The sequence below is a fragment of the Mesocricetus auratus genome, unplaced genomic scaffold (genome assembly GCF_017639785.1).
Source record: "Mesocricetus auratus isolate SY011 unplaced genomic scaffold, BCM_Maur_2.0 Super-Scaffold_100007, whole genome shotgun sequence".
Taxonomy (NCBI): domain Eukaryota; kingdom Metazoa; phylum Chordata; class Mammalia; order Rodentia; family Cricetidae; genus Mesocricetus; species Mesocricetus auratus.
The window spans coordinates 47,863,541-47,883,957 of NW_024429191.1; the positions used below are offsets into that span (position 1 = coordinate 47,863,541).

General features: G+C 48.8%; 2 protein-coding genes and 1 pseudogene across 7 annotated transcripts; 2 read left to right on the top strand and 1 right to left on the bottom strand.

Annotated features, from left to right (window-relative positions):
• Positions 1-246: 246 nt before the first annotated feature.
• On the top strand, positions 247-5,327 carry Slc25a35 (solute carrier family 25 member 35). 3 transcript variants are annotated; one of them, XM_040748936.1, is made up of 6 exons: positions 835-1,353; positions 1,749-2,179; positions 3,658-3,723; positions 4,132-4,284; positions 4,614-4,748; positions 4,895-5,327. In XM_040748936.1, the coding sequence occupies exons 2-6, from the start codon at positions 1,805-1,807 to the stop codon at positions 5,066-5,068; spliced, it is 903 nt and encodes a 300-aa protein (XP_040604870.1). In that variant the 5' UTR covers positions 835-1,353; positions 1,749-1,804; the 3' UTR covers positions 5,069-5,327. The 3 variants fall into 3 exon arrangements, with proteins under 3 accessions (XP_040604872.1, XP_040604870.1, XP_040604871.1); XM_040748937.1 differs by having other exon boundaries at positions 835-1,347; XM_040748938.1 differs by lacking the exon at positions 4,132-4,284 and having other exon boundaries at positions 247-2,179.
• Positions 5,328-5,449: 122 nt separating this feature from the next.
• On the bottom strand, positions 5,450-12,407 carry Rangrf (RAN guanine nucleotide release factor). 4 transcript variants are annotated; one of them, XM_040748939.1, is made up of 6 exons: positions 12,285-12,407; positions 12,062-12,174; positions 6,432-6,548; positions 6,091-6,247; positions 5,910-5,995; positions 5,450-5,690 (listed from the first exon to the last, which is right to left on the bottom strand). In XM_040748939.1, the coding sequence occupies exons 2-6, from the start codon at positions 12,133-12,135 to the stop codon at positions 5,579-5,581; spliced, it is 546 nt and encodes a 181-aa protein (XP_040604873.1). In that variant the 5' UTR covers positions 12,136-12,174; positions 12,285-12,407; the 3' UTR covers positions 5,450-5,578. The 4 variants fall into 4 exon arrangements, with proteins under 4 accessions (XP_040604873.1, XP_012967224.1, XP_012967226.1 ...); XM_013111770.3 differs by lacking the exons at positions 12,062-12,174; positions 12,285-12,407 and adding an exon at positions 6,637-6,779; XM_013111772.3 differs by lacking the exons at positions 12,062-12,174; positions 12,285-12,407 and adding an exon at positions 6,637-6,724 and having other exon boundaries at positions 5,450-5,687.
• Positions 12,408-12,522: 115 nt separating this feature from the next.
• LOC121141375 lies at positions 12,523-16,981 on the top strand (annotated as a pseudogene).
• Positions 16,982-20,417: the final 3,436 nt, after the last annotated feature.

The window sequence follows — 20,417 nt, forward strand, 5'->3', positions numbered from 1 at the left end:
CTCAGTATGGCAGCAGACCCGAAACTGAGGCAAAGGAGATGTCGAGTTTGAGGCCCCAGTAGGCTACACACAGCAAGGCTGTCTCACAAACAACAATTTATACGACTCAGATCCGGCCCCCAGGGATCCTAGGAACTCACAGACTAGTGCAGCAGGGAAATTAACAACCGCTAAATGAGAGCCGTGGGTGCATGTTTGAGGAACAGAGTAGGATGACGCTGAATGAATACGAACAGTTTGGAAGCCATCAGAAGATGCTCAAAGGCATCCCGACCAGGACGCCACCAAAGAAAGAGGGCAGGGACCTCCAGGAAACGGGAAGACTTTCCAGTAAATTTAACTGAATACAATCTCAACCTTTCCTTCGGAGCGTGTCCCACAGACATCGCTGCCGTTTTACCGGGGGTTTCTGAGAAGAAAAGTGACTCGTCTACCGTCAATCAGATGGCAGGGCGGAAGGAAGATGCAAATGGGAACTCAGCGGGGAGCAGAGCAGTTGAGCGTTACTCCAGTGAGTCTCTGCCTCTTCCTGACACCCAGCCCTAAGCCCCTGCCTTCTTTCTCCAAGCCTCCTCTCTCCGCTCTTTTCCAGCGTCTTTCCCGTGGGTTTTTTCGTGATTGACCACGCACGTGAAGCAAGGACAAAGGACACGTTTGCTCTCTGTAATCTAGGCCTCGCTGGAGAAGGGATGCGAATCCTTGTCTTGACCTGCCCGGCCTCCTCTAGGTCATTGCCAGGATCAAGAGCTTAAGAAGATCGAGCTTCGTTCCCTGGCTGGTCTTCAAGCCTCTCTCCCCGGGCCCCCGCAGCTGGCCACACCCTATTAGTAGCCATACAAACATTTTATTTGGCCTTAGGAGATGGGTACTGTCCAGCAGGTGTGTCCCGTCACCCCGGCGGGCCGGACCGCTATTTCCGGGCTGTCCTGGCAACCGAATAGCGCTGGGCGTGGCTGCAGTCCGGCAACCCCAAACCGAGATGACCTGGCTTAGAGGACGACCGCAGAGAGTCCGCCACCCGCAGGAGGAGCTGCCCAACCCTCTGCCCTCAGCCTCTGCATCCGCCCAGGAACCCGCGGCCCATCCCAACTTCGGGGCAGTGATAAAGCCTCCGCGCGTCAGGCACCCGGTTGAGACCAGTCACAGACCCTGGAGCCGGGGCTAGGAGAGTTAACCCAACCTGCTGCAGCCGAGGGCCGGGCCGCTGCGAGCGCCTCCCATTGGCCGCCGAGCCGGCTCTGCGCTCATTGGCGGAGGCGCTCGGGGGTGGCTCTTGAAGAGAGTCCCCATTGGCGCTGTGTTCCACGGACTGGAGAGTGGCGGCCCGGCCTCAGCCAGCCACCCCGGGTAAAGGTGCTCCAGCCCCGTAGCTACCTCGCCAAGCTCATCCTTAGCCGCAATCTTAGCTTCCTTCGTCACCCTCCTCTTGCTTGTCGCCAAAACACCTCCGGGAGTCTTCCCTCTGATCCTTTTCTTCTTGTTGCTTTCTTTTTCCTGTCTCTCCAGCTACTGTTTCCCACTCCGCGTTTTCCCAAAATACTCCCTGGTGCCCCTAGCCTGTAATCCCACCTGCCACCTTCTAACATCTGCTCCTCCTTGACCTCCTTTGGTTAACAGAGCCTTCTCGCCAGACTCTCCTACACTTCTCTTTCTCCCCTCTTTTCCACCCGCTGACTCCCAAGTTCCCTGATTTCACTTCTTGATATTTGACCTGACACTTTAGCTCTCTAAATTTTTACCTGTTGCAGCCTGGACTGCAAAAAGCCAGGTGTTACCCTGATACCCATCCCTGCTTTTGGAGGCCATGGACTTCTTGTTGAGTGGTCTAGCAGCCTGCGGGGCCTGTGTGTTCACCAATCCCCTGGAGGTTGTGAAGACCAGAATGCAATTGCAGGGAGAACTGAAGGCCCCGGGAACCTACCAGCGCCACTACCGAAACGTCTTCCATGCCTTCTTCACCATTGGCAAGGTGGATGGCCTGGCCGCCTTGCAGAAGGGCCTGGGCCCTGCGCTCTTGTACCAGTTCCTGATGAATGGCATCCGACTGGGCACCTACGGGCTGGCAGAGGCTAGGGGATACCTGCGCACTGATGAAGGCATCCACAGTCCAGTCCGCAGCGCTGCAGCTGGGGCCCTAGCTGGGGTCATGGGAGCCTATCTGGGAAGCCCAATCTACATGGTAAGAAGGGAAGTCTTGTTTGGGGCCTTCAAGAAAGACCCTTGGTGCAAGGTGGGGGCCTGCCCTACACAAGGGCATTGGTGACAGGGTGCTGTCTCCCTGTAAGCGGGAGTCATAGGAAAGTGCTGGAAAGCTTCAAGACTTTCAACCTGCCTTACACCCACCCACCCAACTGACTGCAATGTGCTCCTGAAGATTACAGATTTTGCTTCTGGAGACTTCTTTGAGTGGGGGTGTTGGTTGTTGAGGCAGGGCCTCCCTCTATAATAGTGTCAAAACTTCTGTAGCACAGCCTGGCTTCAAACCCACTGTCCAACCTAGGCTTCTCTGTGCTTCAGTTAACAAGTGTACATCATAGCTGTCGACAGCTGAGCTTCAGAGTCAGACTTTCTGAAGCGCAGGTCCTGGCTTTGAAAAGTACTCATTGGTGCCACATCTATAAAACAGGAATAATTATATAGTTTTGTGTGGTTGTTGGGGGATTAAAGGAGACAAATGAGATGAACATGTAAAGCATTAGTAGAGGTCCTGGCAAATAGTAAGCATTTGACAGACAAGATTTATTCCTTCCTTTCTTAATTTTGGATACGATCTGGCTATATGACCTAGGCTGCTCTGAAACTCACTATAAACCCAGGCTGGCCTCTTGATCTTCCTTGCCTCTGCCACTGGAGTGCTTTGAATACAAGCATGTGCCACCCTCCCAGTAATCCTGTAGTTTTTATTGTCTTGTTATTGCCCAACACTGAGGCTGACTTTGCGTGGGCAGGATGAGAATCTGAGTAACATGCATCAGTGAGTGTAGGGTCAACAGGGTCCTGGGCATCACAGTATTGCAGTCTCACAGTTTACTCCTTTGAGTTATTACATATAGGTGAAGGGTTGGGATCCTGAGACCCAGAGATGGTAGGTGCCCTGCTCAAGGTCACACAGCTGATTACTGTTGGGACTAGGCCAGGCTTAGTGCAGCTAAGACACTGAGATGATCATAGAGAGCCAACTTGGTCACACTCCTATTACATGAGATCTGAGTACACAGGCATCATCAAAGTCAGCTGAACTGATACCTCTTTGGGTCCTGGGAACCAAAGAATCAATTTTGGGTAGTCAGACAAGGAACCTGATCTGGAATGGGAGCTGGCATAAGAGGCTAGACACCCAGATCTTGCCTAATATGAAGTCTTAGGAAATATTGCCATTCTCCAACCTCTACTCCCAACCCCCAGCCCCAAGGGAAGTAGGGTGTGGAGGGGGCAGGGTATCTTGCAGTGCTAAGAGGGCTGTCCCCTGGGACTGCAGCCAAGGGATACAGAGTCTCACGACCAATTTGTTAAGTGGGAACAACAGTAATTACCAGATTAAAAGGATATAGTCAACGCTCAATATCCTAGAGGAAGTGTGAGGGGTTTGAGTGTATTGGTCTTCATGGTGGGAAGATGACGACTTGGGCACAGGCTGAGATACTCTCTTGTCCCCAGGTGAAAACACACCTCCAGGCACAGGCAACCTCTGAAATCGCTGTAGGGCACCAGTATAAGCATCAGGTGAGGGTTCCCCAAACCACTGGAGTACCCAACCATCTCCTCCATCTTCTCCCAGTCTTTTGCCGGCACCTAGCAGCTCCAACTCCAGCCACTGCTCTGCCCGACCCCGTCAAGTCCTGCTTGTCAGGCCCTGGAGCCCACCCTGACCCTCCTGTGCCCTGTTCCTCCAGTTCCCCACACCTGTTTCTTCTGCCCATTCCCTTGACCTGCTAATGTCCTCACTTCCATACCTCTAGCCTGAACTCTGGGTTGGCAAGGGTTAGTAGACACCTGAGGGCCCCTGTTCTGACTCTAAGCCTACAGTGACCTGGTTGTCTGGGCAATAGGTGATCCTTCAAAGCATCATCGGGAGGCAGTTCCTGGTGGTGGGGTGACTGAACCCCAACCCCATGGTCTTCTCCCCACCAGGGCATGTTTCAGGCACTAACCAAGATTGGCCAGAAACATGGTCTAGTGGGGTTATGGCGTGGGGCCATGGGCGGCCTGCCCAGAGTTGTCGTCGGTTCCTCTACCCAGCTGTGCACCTTCTCATCCACCAAGGACTTCTTGAGCCAGTGGGAGGTACTGCCAGGGAAAGGGTGGGGCCATCCCTGGAATGGGAAACAAGGGTGGAATAAGGGAGGTGGACCCTGGACAGGATGATGCCAAGGTTCAAAAGTGAGGGAGCAACAGGAGGGCTTGGGGTCATTGACTCGTGAAGCAGGATTCTGTCATCATTTCCCACCAGAAGGGGTACCGAAGCCCTCTGGACAGTCCCCCTTCACAGTCGTCACACTGTGTTATCTCTGGTGGTATGGAAGCTTCCAGAAATTATGTTCCCAGGGCACGGTCTGTCCTACCCCTTATAAGGTTGAATGACTGTGTGGTTGATAAAATTCTCTTTCTTATAGATCTTTCCTCCCCAGAGCTGGAAGGTGGCTCTGGCAGCTGCCATGGTGAGTGGCATCGCAGTAGTCCTGGCCATGACACCCTTTGATGTAGCCAGCACAAGGCTGTATAACCAACCCACTGATACTCGTGGCAAGGTAGGGGAGCACTGCAGGGTTCAGGCTGACCAGAAACACTGGGGGTGGAGAAGTGGATCCTCAAATGCTACCTGCAAAGGTGTCTGACCCTGGCGATCTCTGACATGCTCCTCCTGTGCTCTCCCTCCCTCTCTGACATGCTCCAGGGCCTCATGTACCGGGGGATCTTGGACGCTCTGCTGCAGACAGCTCGGACAGAGGGCTTTTTTGGCATGTACAAGGGTATAGGTGCCTCCTACTTTCGCCTTGGCCCCCACACTGTCCTCTCCCTCTTCTTCTGGGATCAGCTGCGTTCCCTCTACAACACATACACTAAATGAGTCGCTCTGCCATACCCAAATCAACACTCTTTGGGCACCTCGGCCTCTACTTAGTATCTCGGTGACTATTTACTGACCGATGGACTTCTCATCCACCTAAGGAGGACAGCCATGCCCACTCCCTCTCTGTTCTCCTAGGGTTGAATCACTGGGAACTGTAATGTATGTCCTTCCCTTAAATATTGCTTTAAATTTCCCCACAAATCCCCCTGTATACTTCACACCCATCTCAGGGTTGAATCAGACACTCCAAAGTATATTTCTACTGTCATTCTTGGGTCCCTCCTGCTCCTGCGAACAGCTTTAAAGTCCCCCTTCCAAGACCAAAGGGAACTGGGAGACCCAGGTGTCCTCTTAGATTCAAAGCCACAGAAACTAGGATGTTTATAAAGCAAGTTTATTTCCGCAGAGGAGGTGTCTTATGTTTATGTCCAGGGAAGAAGTAGACACTCCCCCTCTCAGAACCAGGTCCCTGAGTCCTCAGCATCAGTATGTTGTGCTCCTCCATCTTTACTGGGGACCAAAGATGTTGGGATCATGAAGAGTCAAACTAGTCACCAGTTGTTCAAAGTTACCCAGGCTCCAAGGTGGACATGATAGATTTTCAGGGCCATGAGACCTGCTGTTAGAGTTTAGGGTGAGGGAACAGAGGGAGAAAGAAAATAGACCGGCTTTAGTTTTGCATGATTACACTTCCTACTCCCCAGAAGGCCGTGGTCCATTTCTACCTTCTTGAAGGAGTCCACCAGGCAATCTTCCTGCCTGACCCACCCAGCCTAATTGTCAGGGAGCGGGGAGGGGGGTCCAATTGCGAGCTTCCCACCCTTTTCTTCGTCCTTACGGGGGCTGATTGAAGGTGAGCAAGAGGTCAGTCTGGTACTGGGGCAGCCGAAGCAACGCCTGATGTAGTGTGACATCCTTTGCTACCTAAAGGGATCAGAAACAGGACGCTTACCAGGATGGTAACTGGTGCTACCCCCCACACACACACTTCAGGACATCCCAGGCGCCATGGCCCTCACCTGCTGGTTTTCTTTAGCTACCTGCTGCTTGCCAGAAAGGAACCAGGCATCTTGACAGCAGCCCCTCAGAGATAAGTTCTCCAAACAGAGAGGCTGCACAGATAACACGTGCACGGTCCTAGCCCCCTGCACCCTGCCAACGTCCTCAAAGTGGTACCTGGAGTGGGGGGGGACAGGGATAAGGAGGGGCATCTCTGAATAACCCATCCCCACCCTCGAGCCCCACTCTCTTCTGACCAGTCTGCTAGTTCGCCCTTGGAGTTTTCGTCCCGAATAACCGTCCAGCCACGGGCCCCGCCCACTTCCTCAGTTCCTGGCCTCCCATTGGCTAGCTTTCTCACCGCGCAGCCGCTTCGCCCCGCACGTGGGCCTGCATCTCCAGAAGTTCCACGATCAGACTTTGGTCGGTCACGGGATGGCAGAAAACTTCTTGGTTGTCCGGGACGGGTCGGAGGTCGCTACAAGAGGGGCAGGGACACTCTAGTTGTCTCTGGTTTCTTCCTGCAACCCACCCGACCGGCCTCCTGGGCGTCTGGGCTTGCTCACCTCACATCAATGGCCCCAGGGGGGAGGATGGCGGAGAAGGCGCCTCCGAATAGTGGAAAGTTTCTGGTGGGCTCCATAGATCTGAGACTTGAATCTGGACATTAGCGAGTGTTAAAGAAACCTACATAGGCCTTTGAGGCATCACGTCCTCTAGGGCTCCTGGAGCACCCACCACCTCCTCCCGGCCTACTAAGCTCTTGGACCTTTAAGATCTGACCACGCCCTGCGATCACGCTGACCAATCGGCGCTCGCGCATTAGGGGCGGGGCTTTCTTGGGGCTGTTCTGTAAGCTCTGCTCTTTGGAAGGAGCCAGGCTAGAGTATGGGGTCTGGTTTGCTGTACGATTTAGGTTTAGGATTTGTGGCACCCGTGCACGCTTGCTCCTCCATTTTAAAAGTACCTTCTAATACGGTCACTTGAGACCGTCCTTAACAGTTCTTCGCCTAGTGGTGGTGGCGTCCACTTTTAATCCTAGTACTTGGGAGGCAGAAGCAGGTGGATCTCTAAGAGTTCGAGGCTAGCCTGGTCTACAGAATGAGTTCCAGGACAGCCAGGGCTACACAGAGAAACTCTGTCTCAAAAGGAAAAAAAAAAAGCTAAGAACAGTTGTTCAATCAAGGACCTATCTAGGTGAAATCTCTGAGTAAGGGAAGAATCGTTTGAGGTACGTGACCCAGAATGGGCTGACAACCAGACCACTAATTCCCCGATTTTGTGCTTTAAATTAAGGGAAACAACAGGTCCAGGTGTGGGTCTAGGTTAGGATTCGGGCTTCAAGCCTTGACACCTAACCTGAGGATTACTGTTCTAATCCCCTCAAATCTTCCCCTTGGGAGGGCAAGGGGAAACTCCCCCAGTACACCTGAACCAAAGCACAGATTAAACTGTTGTTTTTCCTTTACAGATTTTTAAAGAGTGTTCTTTTAAGTATTAGTTTAACTTTATCCTCCCAGTTAATTTCTCCATTCATCCTTAATCCCCAGCACCTGGCATAATGTTTAGAACATTATAGGCCTAGTGGTATATTGTTGCACGACTGAATAAATCTACTAGTGCCAATGCCTGGGAGCTAGGAAGCTACTTACCTATGCCCCTCGTGGATTCTATGTAGCATCTACCGCCCAGCTGAGAACTGAGTAAACGGAATCTTATCCTGGCCACATGAACCATCCTAATTTACTGAAATGGATCTGAGGGTTACGTGTTTGTTGATGCCTTACATTGCAGTTATTTCCTTCTTGGGCTTGGCAATATAAAGGTACACCTTACCAAGGTGTAAAAGTATCAGTGGGCTTGCTTTGAGTCTTAAAGTTGGTTTTACAGAGCTCCTGAGGGTATCCTAAAGGTATTCCAGCCAGGACATAAGTGTAGAAACTTGGAGGTGAGAGTGTATACTCTAGAAAATGCAAATATGTGGGGGGAGTCTGAGGAGGGGCACAGCAGGTGAGGGTCCTTTACCATTAAATTCTCTCTCCTTCCTTCTCTTGCTCCCTGCTCCCTCCCTGTGGCTTTGGTCATCCCACCTTACCTCCTATGCACTGAGTATGCACTGCCACAGGTGTGCATGTGCTACCACACCCAATTTGGATTCATTGTTTACTGTAGACATCTGACTTTCCTGAGCTTTTCCTCATCTCTAAAGCACTGCTCGGATTGAAATGTGTTCAGGTATGGTGGCACATGCCTTTAATCCCAGCACAGGGGAGGCAAAAGCAATCAGATCTCTCTAGTTCAAGACCAGCCTGTTCTCCACAGTGAGTTCCAGGCCAGTCAGTGTTATATAGTGAGACCCTTCCCCAGTAAATAAACAAATACATAAATAGACCTGAGATGTGGATGTAGTTGGCCAATCTGTTTCTGGGTGGGTCTGTGACTAGGTTTACTCCATAAGAGGAAAGGTCCTGCAGGCCCCCATGAGATAGAAGGAACCTGGCCATAGAGGTCTCTCTGCGTAGACCTTTCTGTCCCTCCTCCCCACCAGGAGCAACAACAGCTCTAATTGCTTTGTACACAGTCAAGCAGATCAAAAAATCCTTGGCTAGTCGGGCGGTGGTGGTGCAAGCCTTTGCTCCCAGCACCAGGAAGCAAAGGCAGGTGCATCTCTGTGAGTTCAAGACCAGCCTGGTCTACAAGAGCTAGTTCCAGGACAGAGAAACCTTGTCTCGGAAAAAAAAAAAAAGAAAAGAAAAGAAAAATCCTTGGCTAGAGACCTCCAATGACATAGATGCTATTAACAAGATCATAGCACTAAGTCCCGGGCAAAAGAAGAGCAAGTGGCTTCAGCTTCCCCCGTTGTGTTCCTGGCACGCCTCATGTGGGCTACAGGTAGCTGAGACCCCTGTCTTTCCCCAGTGTTTGAGCTCTATGACAGGATGGTAGGGAGCAGAGTTATACCAAGGCTCAAGGCCGAATCTCTTCTGTGGTAGAAGGTCCCTTGTCTTGGTAGGACTCTAGATCTCTGCTGTTGGCTTGCCATTCCTCTCTCGGTATCTGCCATCTCTTCTAGTCTTCTCAATGCTGAAACCCCAGTGTATTCAAACTCAAACTCCCTTAAAAACAAACAGGTCAGTTTGTTGCCGTTGGGTCTGAAAAAGTATCTGAGCGCAGTGGGACCCTTGGCTCAGCTGCAGCTGGGAGGAGGAGCGTCCTAGGACCAATCCCTGAAATGGCACAAAGCTGCTCTTCTCAGGGTGCAAGTGTCTCCAGCCAGTAGCCTGCTGGTGACACCAAACCTACAACTGGGACGGGTGACTCTGTGCTCTGGGATGGTCCCTTTCCTTTGAAGGAACCAAAAGACAGACTTTGAGGGGGTTGGAGAGATGGATCAGCAGTTAAGAACACTTGTTGCCTTTGTAGAGGTCCTGGGTTCGGTTCCCAGTGCCCAAACAGTGGTTCACCACCATCTGCAACTCCAGTTCCAGGGGAGCCTCTGCCCTCTTCTGACCTCCATGGGTACCAGATACATATGTGATGGCCCACAGGTGCAGGCTCATAGAATAAAATAAATCTAAAGGAAAAAAGAAAAGACTTTGACCCCCCAGTGATACAGCACCTGGTGACAAACATCCCTTCATGGAAGAGTTTTCGTTTTGTTTTGTTTTTTCCGAGACAGGGTTTCTCTGCATTGTTTTGGAGCCTGTCCTGGAACTCTCTCTGTAGACCAGGCTGGCCTCGAACTCACAGAGATCCGCCTGCCTCTGCCTCCCAAGTGCTGGGACTAAAGGTGTGCACCACCAACACCCAGCCCCTTTATGGAAGAGTTAAGGCTACCTATTTCTTGTATGCAGGAATTTTAAGCCTTCAGTCTTACCATGGGTCCCTTTGAAATTTTGGTGAAACTCATGAATACTTACTAGGAAAAATATTTGTAAATTATAAAATAAAATGTATAGGAACACAAGAGAAACTAGTTTGTTTTGTTTATTTTTTCAATATGTAGTCTTGGCTGAACTGGAACTTAATATGTAAATCAGGCTGGCTTCAAACACAGATCTGTCTGCCCTTGCTTGAATGTGTGTGTGTGTGTGTGTGTGTGTGTGTGTGACTTGTGGAGTTCAGAAGACAGTGCTGGATCCCCTGGAACTGGTATTAGGGATGGTTGAAAACTCCCACGTGGGTTCTGGGAACCAAACCTGGCTCCTCTGTAAAAGCAGCAAGTATTGAGCCATCTTTCCATTGCCACAGCTATTTTCTTCTTAAGATTTATTATTTGTGTGTGTGTGTGTGTGTGTGTGTGTGTGTGTCTGCCAGGTATGTGAAGATGTCCTTGGAGGCTGGAAAAAGGTGTCAGATCCCCCGGGAACTGAGATGGGTGCTAGGATACATAACTCAGTGAGTCATCTCTACAGCCTCACTATGGTGGTATGTTTTTCAAGATTGTCTAGCTTTTACTTGATATGAGCCTTTTTTTTTTTTTTTTTTTTTTTTTGGTTTTTCGAGACAGGGTTTCTCTGTGGCTTTGGAGGCTGTCCTGGAACTGGCTCTGTAGACCAGGCTGGCCTCGAACTCACAGAGATCCGCCTGCCTCTGCCTCCCTAGTGCTGGGATTAAAGGCGTGCGCCACCAACGCCCGGCTTGATATGAGTCTTTTATTTGCATGTATGAATGTTTGTGCACCACCTGTATGCCTGCCACCCTTCAGAGGGTGTCAGAGCTCCTGAAACAGAAGTTACAGGCCACCATGTGGATGCTGCTGAACTGGGTCCTCCTAAGATCAGCCATCTTCCAGATCTCTAAGCCTCTCTCCAGTCCCCTACTTTTGTTTGAGACAGGGTCTTACTATGTAATTCAGTTTGGCCTTGAATTTGAGGTAGTCCTTTCTCAGTTTCCTAAGTGCCAGAATGTCAGGTGTGCCACCATGCCTCACTAAAAACAAAAATATATTACTGTCAGCCAGGCAGTGGTGGTGCATGTCTTTAATCCCAGCATTTAGGAGGTAGAGACAGGTAGATCTCTGTGAGTTCAAGGCCAGTCTGGTCTACAAGCAAATTTCAGGACAACTAGGAGTACACAGAGAATCTCAGTCTCAAAAAAGAAAGAAAGAAAGAAAGAAAGAAAGGAAGGAAGGAAGGAAGGAAGGAAGGAAGGAAGGAAGGAAGAAAGAAAGAAAGGGAACCAAGGAAGAAACGAAAAATATTTAATGTTAATTGCATGAGTATTTTGCCCATCTACATGTATCTGTGTACCACCAGTGCTCTTAAACGCTGAGCCATTCTCCCCTCCACCAAAGTAGATTATGCATTATTCATCTACTTGTTTGTTTTCTTATTTGTTTATTTGCTTTTTTTTTTTGAGACAGGGTTTTTCTGTAACAGCCCTAGTTGTCCTGGAACTCACTATGAAGACCAGGCTGACCTCAAACTTAGAGATCTGCTTGCCTCTGCCTCCCAAGTGCTAGGACTAAAGGCGTGTGCCATCTATCATGCCTGGCTAATTACTTGGTTTTCTTTTTTTGTTTGTTTTGTTTTTGAGATAGGGTTTCTCTGTAGCTTTGGAGCCTGTCCTGCAACTCTGTAGACTAGAGTTGGCCTCGAACTCGCAGAGATCCACCTGCCTCTGCCTCCTGAGTGCTAGGATTAAAGTCATGCAACCCCAATCCCAGCCTTTTTCTTTTGTTTTCTTTTTAAAGTGAGCCCCACCACTCCCAGCCTTTGCATATATAACTTGTTTACATTTTATATACATTGGTGTTTTGCCTGAATGTAGGTCTGTGTGAGGGTGTCAGAGCCCCTAGAACTGGAGTTAGTTCAGATAGTTGTGAGCTACTGAGTCATCTCTCCAGCCTATTTAGTTTTCTGAGAAAAGGTCTTACTCAGACTAGCCCAGAATGACCTTCCCTCAGGCTCCTAAGAGTGCAGGAATTACAAACCAAGAGTAAACAACCCTGCTAGGCTAAAGTAGAATAAAGTATTTAAATATACTTACCAAGATCCAGAGCTTATCCAGGCTTGGGAGCTGGAAACCAGACCATGGTCCTTTACAAGAGCTCTTAACGTCATCTCTTCTGCCCCAAGGAAATAAATTTGTAAAGGTCCTCCCTGTGCATAGTGAGTGCAAAGCCATGGGAGTCTGGCAGGGGTGAGGACACAGCCTCATGGAAGAGACTGCTGGGTCTCCAACCCGGGTTCTTCCCTGTATCAGTCCCTACCTGCTTCCGGGTATGGCTGGCATACCCTGTCCTCTGCCCTAAACGTCTCCAGTCCAGAGGCTGGGCTGCCCTTCTCCAGCTGCCTTATGTATATAATCCAGCCATTTGGGTGGTGCGTCCCGGTCTGTTGCCCTCCCCCTCCCCCTTCTACTCTTTTAGCTCAGGCTGCTCCTCTTGGTCTGCAGCTGCTCTCCCCTCCTCCACCACACGGCTCAGGGGCATGTCCACTCTGAGCTTTCCCAGCTGTCCCTGCCTCTGGCTATGCTATCGTCTTAATCTACAATAAACTTTCTCCTCCACCTTGACTAGGAGCACTTTCGTCCCTCCTCTTTCATTCAAGTGCCTGACGTTCAGTCCTTTCTACTGGGGGCAAAGATTAGGAGAAAGAAGGAAGGCAGATGGAACAGACCCTTTCTTTCTCATTCTGTTTACATTGCCTTCAAAGCCAGTCAAAAGGGAAGCAAGGGCATTTTTCCTGGCAGAGCCCTATTCAGATAATTTTATTTTCATTTCCTCTAAGCACTAGGTAAACATCATAGTTCATATTTTTCATGCAGGTGTGGTCACTTAAGGTCTGTGTTTCCAGTACTCTGGAGGCAGACATAGAATCTCCTCAAGTTTGAAGCCATCCTGAGCTGCATAGTAAATTTCAAGCTGGCTGGGGCTACATTGTGAACCCTTCCCTCCAAAAGTTCTTATTTTCTTCTTCTTCTTCTTTTTTTTTTTTTTTTTTCGAGACAGGGTTTCTCTGTATTGTTTTGGAGGCTGTCCTGGAACTCGCTTTGTAGACCAGGCTGGCCTCGAACTCACAGAGATCCATCTGCCTCTGCCTCCCAAGTGCGCCACCAACACCCGGCTCAAAAGTTCTTATTTTCATCTGCTCTATTATACTATCAGGGAGAACTGATGAAAACATTTTACTTATTCTTGCAGCTTTGTCTCCGTGACTCAAATGCCTGCCTCTAGCCCCACCCCTAATGTTGCTGCATTAGAGCCCAAGCTTCATTATGAGTAGTACTGGGACAGGCCTATTCAAGCCACAGTACTGAGAAGTCACGGTTAGCTAACTATTCCATAGCCAGGGCTCTGTAACTTCTGTCTTGAGGAACCTGGGCCTGGAGCCAGCTAAACAGCTCATATCCCACCCACCCAGGCAAGTTACATAACCCCCAGCTCAATTCTGGAAATCCTTCTCGAGACTTCTCATCAGGGTCATGGCCACCTGCATCTCTAACCTGTGTCCACACATATTCCAGAGGTGGAAAGAGGATGGGAGCTGGACAAGTTCATGAGTGGCAGGGTGTGTGGTACCAACCGGGTGGCCTGCTGGCTCTGAGGAAGGGTATGGAGGTGGTTCCCTTCACAACCCCTCAGAGTCCCGTGGACCTCACTGGGGAAGAGAGGCCAACAATATGACAGGGTGAGTAGTGGATTCCTTGGCCTACAACACAGGACAGGATCCTTGTTCTGGCCCCCAGTGGGGCTCCACCTATCCTTTCCTCGAGAACCCCTGAGAGGCCATCCATTTGGAGACCCACAGGACACAGCTGAACCTTCTCATCTGCTTTATTTGGCCAAGGTCAATTCCTTCTAAGTTCCCACAGGTGATGTGTTGGGAGAGTGGGGAGGGCCTACCACACTGTAGTGGCAAAGAGAGGACTTTGCCTCTAGGCTAAGATTGGGGCAGCTGAGCTAGGACTCAGTGGGGGGACAGAGAACAGAGCAGCACTCTCTTCTATTGCCCTGGATACTTTCCAGGACATCCCAGGAGACTCTGGCAGTGGAAAGTCACTGTACCGGTTAGACCTGACCATGGTGGCCATTCACTTCAGACCTGCCCACTCCTAGATAAACTTCCTCATCCACCCACACCTCAGTGCCCCAATCCCTTCTGACTGCCTCCTGGATATCTAAACTTACCTCCTTCAGCATGTACCGTTGATGCCTCAAACTCAATAATTCCAAAGCAAAACATACTATTACCTCTCAAATGTGTCCCTCTTGCCGTCAGTAAAATGTTTGTCTGCCCAGAGTCCCGGGGGCAGGCAGGGTTTTATTGGCTTGCTCTCTTCTCCACCATCTCCTGACTCTTCACATTTATCCCTCCACACCCACTTTCTGGTTGTTAACTTTCCGCTGGTTCTCAGGTCCTCCCATTTCTCTCCAATAGCAACTACGGCTCCAGGCAGCACTGCTGCTGAGAGACCACTTAGTCTCCTCTCTGCACTCTCTCCGCCTCCCATCCTCTTGTCCTCTCAGCAGCTACCACAATCTCTAGGTCCCAAGTCTGGGGCTGAGAGTATAACTCAATACAGTAGCTTGCCTAGCGGATGTGAAGCCCAGGGTTTGATTCTGACCACCACAGAAAGCCGGCTGTGGTAGTGCATTCCTCTTTCAAGGTCACTCTCAGCTATCAGTGAGTTCGAGGCCAGTGTAGATTCCATGAGCTCCAATCTCAAAAGCCAACTCACCAGTCTTTTCATACCTGCCCCTACATTCACCTCTTCGAGTGCTTTTTTTGTTTGTTTGTTTTGCTTTTGTTTTCAGAGACAAGGTTCTCTATATAACAGTCCTGGCTGTCCTGGAACTCACTCTGTAGACCAGACTGACCTTGAACTCACAAAGATCCACCTGCCTCTGCCTCCCCTGTGCAGGGGTGCTGTGCCACTGCCTGGCTCCGAGTGCTTTTCTAACACTCTTTCTTGTCCTGGATGCTTTGTGTGTTCTGCTAGGTCTTTGCCTGGTGTGTTTCTAGTTTGTTCTTCATGTTCCAGGCAGACTTACTTCATTCATTCAGTTCCTTAGTGTACATACCCTGTCTAGCCTCTGAGGCTCTGCAAACATTGTTTTCCTAGAGTGTTACCACAAGTAGACAATGGCTGTGTGTGCTTGCCTCCAGATACCTGCACTGCTGAGAACTCTCAAGGTAAAAGAAAGACATCACTTATTCCAAGTCAGCTTTCCTCCAATGTGCCACAATGCCAAGATTCTTTCACAATTGTGACCTGGTGGACAGGTTCCAGTTTCACAGCCCTCTGTCCCACCCTTTCTACTCCTGAGGCCAAGCAGACAGATGATGTTGCCCCTTTGGGCTGGGTGACCTTGTGCCAGAGGCAATCCTAATGTTCAGTTTATTTGGACGAATTTCTTGAAGCCCTAGAGATGCCGAGGCCCATCCAGCAGTCCCCCTAGGCCTCCACCTCTGGCTGTTTGCTGCCCCCAAGTGTCCAACAACAGACCAGAGAGTTCATGGTTAGCAACGCAGGGTCTCAAGAATATCAGGTGAGAGACAAGTTAGACAGACCCTTGGACTTTGGTGGCATAGGCCCCTGTAGGCAACATCTTGTTCTGTCCACAGACTCACTGCTGCTTGGTACCTACCACTTTTTCCGTCTCAGTCCCTTTTCTGTGCTGTAGTGTATGTGTGAGATCTCAGTGGCAATTTGGAGGGAAGCATGAGTGGGGCTGGTATAGAGTAGTCTGGTTAGATGCCTTCCCAGAGAAGGCAGTCCTTATCGGGTAGTCCCCACTGGGCCCTCTTGCCCACAAACCTCCTGCTGCCTGCCGTGGATCCCCCTTCCAGCACCTGGGCACAGACTGGAAGTGACAGCAGTGTGCCTAGCTCTGTGATACACCCTCCTGCAAGACTGAAGAGAGAGCAGTAAGGGGGAAAGAGGAGAGGGGAGGTACAGAGGGATGAGGGAAGATAAAGAGAAACCAACGATGTCAAGTTAGCATCCTTCATTGGACCGATGACAAGAACTTTGTAACTCTGAATGACTGGACAAACCAACAAAGGAAATAAAAAGAGGAGCAGCAGCTTTTTTTTCTGACATCTTAGTGGAGGCTGCAGTGCTCTGAGTTTCATCATGCTGCCTAAGGATGCCAAGAAGAAAGATGCCGGGAAGTCAGCCAAGAAAGACAAAGACCCAGTAAATAAGTCTGGTGGCAAGGCCAAAAAGAAGTGGTCCAAAGGCAAACAAAGTTTGGGACAAGCTCAACAATCTAGTCCTCTTTGACAAAGCTACATGTGACAAACTCTGTAAGGAAGTGCCCAATTATAAGCTTATTACTCCAGCTGTGGTCTCTGAGAGACTGAAGATTCAAGGTTTCTTGGCCAGGGCAGCTCTTCAGGAGCTCCATAGTAAAGGACTTATCAAGCTGGTTTCAAAGCAGAGCCCAAGTAATTTACACCAGAAACAAAGGGTGGAGATGCCCCAGCTGCTGGTGAAGATGTCTAAACAGGTTCAATCAGCTGTACATTTGAAAAAATAAAACTTTATTAAATAAAGGGGGGGCAGCAGAACCAGACAACCAACAAACCAGTCACTGAATTCACTTTCTGTTTCCAGCTGGGGGCTGGAAAGATGGCTCAGTGGTTAAGACTATTCTCTGTGCTCCAAGGGATGCTGGTTCAGCTCCCAGCACCCACACAGTGCCTCACAACAAACTGACAACTTCCGTTCAAGGGAATCCAACACCCTAGCTGGCCCTCAAGGGCATTGCACACATGTGGTACACACACACATGCATGCAGGCAAAACATCCACACACATAAATCTTTAAAAATAAATCTGTACTTCCTTTAGGCCAATCCCCACAATCTGTCTTCTGACACCCCCTCACTGCCATGGCATTCATGCCCCCACCATCCCATCCCTCCCGACATAAATAAATGTAACTTAAAACATTTTAAAGTTGATGCCAGTTTCCAGCTTTCATGTTCACTCATTTGTTCAGCATAGACTTACTGGCCCCAAAGTAGGTGCCAGGTCCTGTTAGAATAAATAGAGGGTAAAAACAGAGCTCTTGGGATCATGGGAGTTTACACTGTGCTGGGGAGACAGATCTTTGATTAAAGAAGTATTGTTTGAGGTAAGATTGCAGTGGTGGGGGCTGGAGAGGTGGCTCAGAGGTTAAGAGCACTGGCTGCTCTTCCAGAGGTCCTGAGTTCAGTTCCCAGCAACCACATGGTGGCTCACAACCATCTGTAACGAGATCTGGCGCCCTCTTCTGGCCTGCAGGTGTACATGCAGGCAGAACACTGTATATATAATAAATACATTTATTTAAAAAAAAAAAAGATTGCAGTGGTGATGGGTGTCTATGCTACTGTGACAGTCTTGGGTAGAACCAAGAATTTGATTAGAAATCTGTTAAGATGAAACCTAGGATAGGAGTTGCATGCGATTTAGATACTACTGTGAAGGATGTTTTTTAAGATTCAGGTATGAGGGCAGGGGAGATGACTCAGTGGTCAAGAGCACTTGTTGCCCTTGCAGAGAACCTGGGTTCGATTCCTAGTACCTACAAGAGATTTTGTAACCATCCATAACTCCAGTTCCAGGGGATCAGATGCCCTCTTCCGCATGCACATAAATGTAGGCAAACCACAAACACATGTAAAATAAAAAAAAAAAATCAGGTATGAGAATGGATAATCAACCCTCCCATTCACAGCCCACTTCCATTGAAGAGCTACTTAGCATCTTTAATCTCTTGTTTTCTTTTCTTACTCTTATCCCATTTTCTTCACAAGTGAGTAATTAATTTTACTTTGTGCATGCATCCAGATGCTGCTTATAAAATAATCATTCAGAGGCTTACTATTATTTTTGTTTGTTTTTGTTTTTCGAGACAGGGTTTCTCTGTCCTGGAACTCGATCTTGTAGACCAGGCTGGTCTTGAACTCACAAAGATCCTCCTGCCTCTGCTTCCCAAGTGCTGGGATTAAAGGCATGCACCACCACCTCCCAGCTCTTACTATTATATTAATTATACTGGCTAGCTCTGAAATATAAATTTCTTTTTTTTTTTTTTTTTTTCCGAGGCAGGGTTTCTCTGTATTGTTTTGGAGGCTGTCCTGGAACTCACAGAGATCCACCTGCCTCTGCTTCCTGAGTGCTGGGATTAAAGGTGTGTGCCACCAACGCCTGGCTAAATCCACCCATTTCTAATAATCTGTGTATCGACAAGTGGCTTTGTAGTGTGTTCTCTGGTACAACTGCTCCAGCAGCTTGCTGGCTCTTCTCGACCCTTCATCTGTATCTTTGCTTGGATTTCCAGCATAGCTATATTCTGCCCTGCCATTGGCCAAAGCAACTTTATTCATCAAAGAATAAAAGCAACGCATATTCACAGCATGCCGGACATCCCACATCCATTTTGTTTCAATTTTGTGTTTTAGGTTTGTGTTAGTTTTAGTTTTTTAGAGACAGAGTCTCACTATGAAGCCTTGGCTGCTGGAGCTCACTGTGTAAACCAGACTGGCCTCGAACTCAAAGAGAGACTGCCTTGTTTCTGCATTCGGAATGCTGGGATTAAAAGTGTGGCTCACTATGCCTGGCTGAGTAATGAATATGTGAGAACCAGTTTTTCTGGCTTCAGACAGCTGATGAGTTCAGGTTTGAGAGGGGTATGATAAAAAGATACTGGGTCAAGTTAAGGGCATTGGGTGAGAAAGTTGGACAAGAAAAAAATGAGATGATTGAGGGAAAGTACTTTTTGATCCTGATGTCTGCTAGCCAATAGCAAGATGTGAGGGAAGGACACGGTCAGGTGCAGGATCTTGAATGTGTGGAGGTGCAGCTGACTTTGGCGATGACGAAACCCAAGATGAGGTGGAAAGGAGGTCACTGACACAATCCAGGATAATGGAAATTGCTTAGGTGGAAAACAAAGCAGGGAAGTTTAGGGAATCGAGGAATAATGGTGCAAACCAGAAACAATGCCACATCACAGCCACGCTGGCTACCTCACTGAGACATCCTCTGCTTCTACACCAGCATTCAAAAGCTGTTCTGGAACTCACTCTGTAGACCAGGTTGGCCTCGGACTCAGAGAACTGCCTGTCTCTGCCTCTTGAGTACTGAGGTTGAAGAAATGTCCCACAACACCTGGCTTCTAAATGGGTTGTTTTTTGAAGCTCTCATCTTTAGAGATAGGTGATGTGTGCTCTCTAGAATGCATGGCTCTACTTTTGTTTGAAATTTTCCATTAACAAAAAGTTCCTGAAAGTACCATTGACTGATTATGGGATTAAAGGCATGCACCACCATGCCCAGCTGCACATGTGCCACGGCACTTACATGTGACTCATCAGATAGCTTTGGAGAGTTGGTTCTTCCTTTCTATCATGTGGGTTCCAGGATTAAACTCAACTATAAGCCAGTGGTTCTCAACGTATGGGGGTCAAATGACCATTTCATAGGGGGCACCCCATCATCAAAAAACAGATATTTGAAACAGTAGCAAAATTACAGTTATGAAGCAGCAATGAAAATAATTTCAAGGTTGGGGTCACCACAATATAAGAAACTGTATTAAAGGGCTGCAGCGTTAGGAAGGTTGGGAACCACCGCTTTAAATCATTTGAGGTTTAAATATAAATATATATGTGCACACACATACACATTCACTTTTGGTTTTTCAAGACATGGTTTCTCTGTGTAGCTTTGGAGCCTGTCCTGGAACTCTAGATACCAGTCTGGCCTTGAACTCAAGAGATTTGCCTGCCTCTTCCTCCCCAGTGCTGAGATTAAAGGCATGCATCACCATGGCTGGCAAAACAGTTATTCTCATAAACATCAGAGGGGAATGCTCACATGTCCAAAATGATACTTAGAATGTCAGATGCCAGCATTTGGTAGAAGACCAGGATTTAAAGATTACTCTCAGTTACATGATTTCAAGACCAGCCATGACTACATAAGGGCTCAAAATTACAAACAAAATCCTTAGAACCACTCTGCTCAGAAAAGGTATTTTTGCAAAGCAACAAGTAAAAATAAACCCGACCTATCTCACACCCCTTCCTTTTTGTGGTGCAGGGAAATCAAATCAGGGAACTCACACATGCTAGGCAAGAGCTCTAGCACTAAGCTGTACCCACAACCTGCAATTTAACACTTTACTACAAGTAGCTTCTCAGGGTACTACTTTTTTTTTTTTGGTTTTTTGAGACAGGTTTTCTCTGTGGCTTTGGAGGCTGTCCTGAAACTAGCTCTTGTAGACCACGTTGGTCTCGAACTCACAGAGATCTGCCTGCCTCTACCTCCCAAGTGCTGGGATTAAAGGCGTGCTTTCTCTGCCTCCCCCAAACCCTGACACTAAGACACAGGACTGGAGAGATTG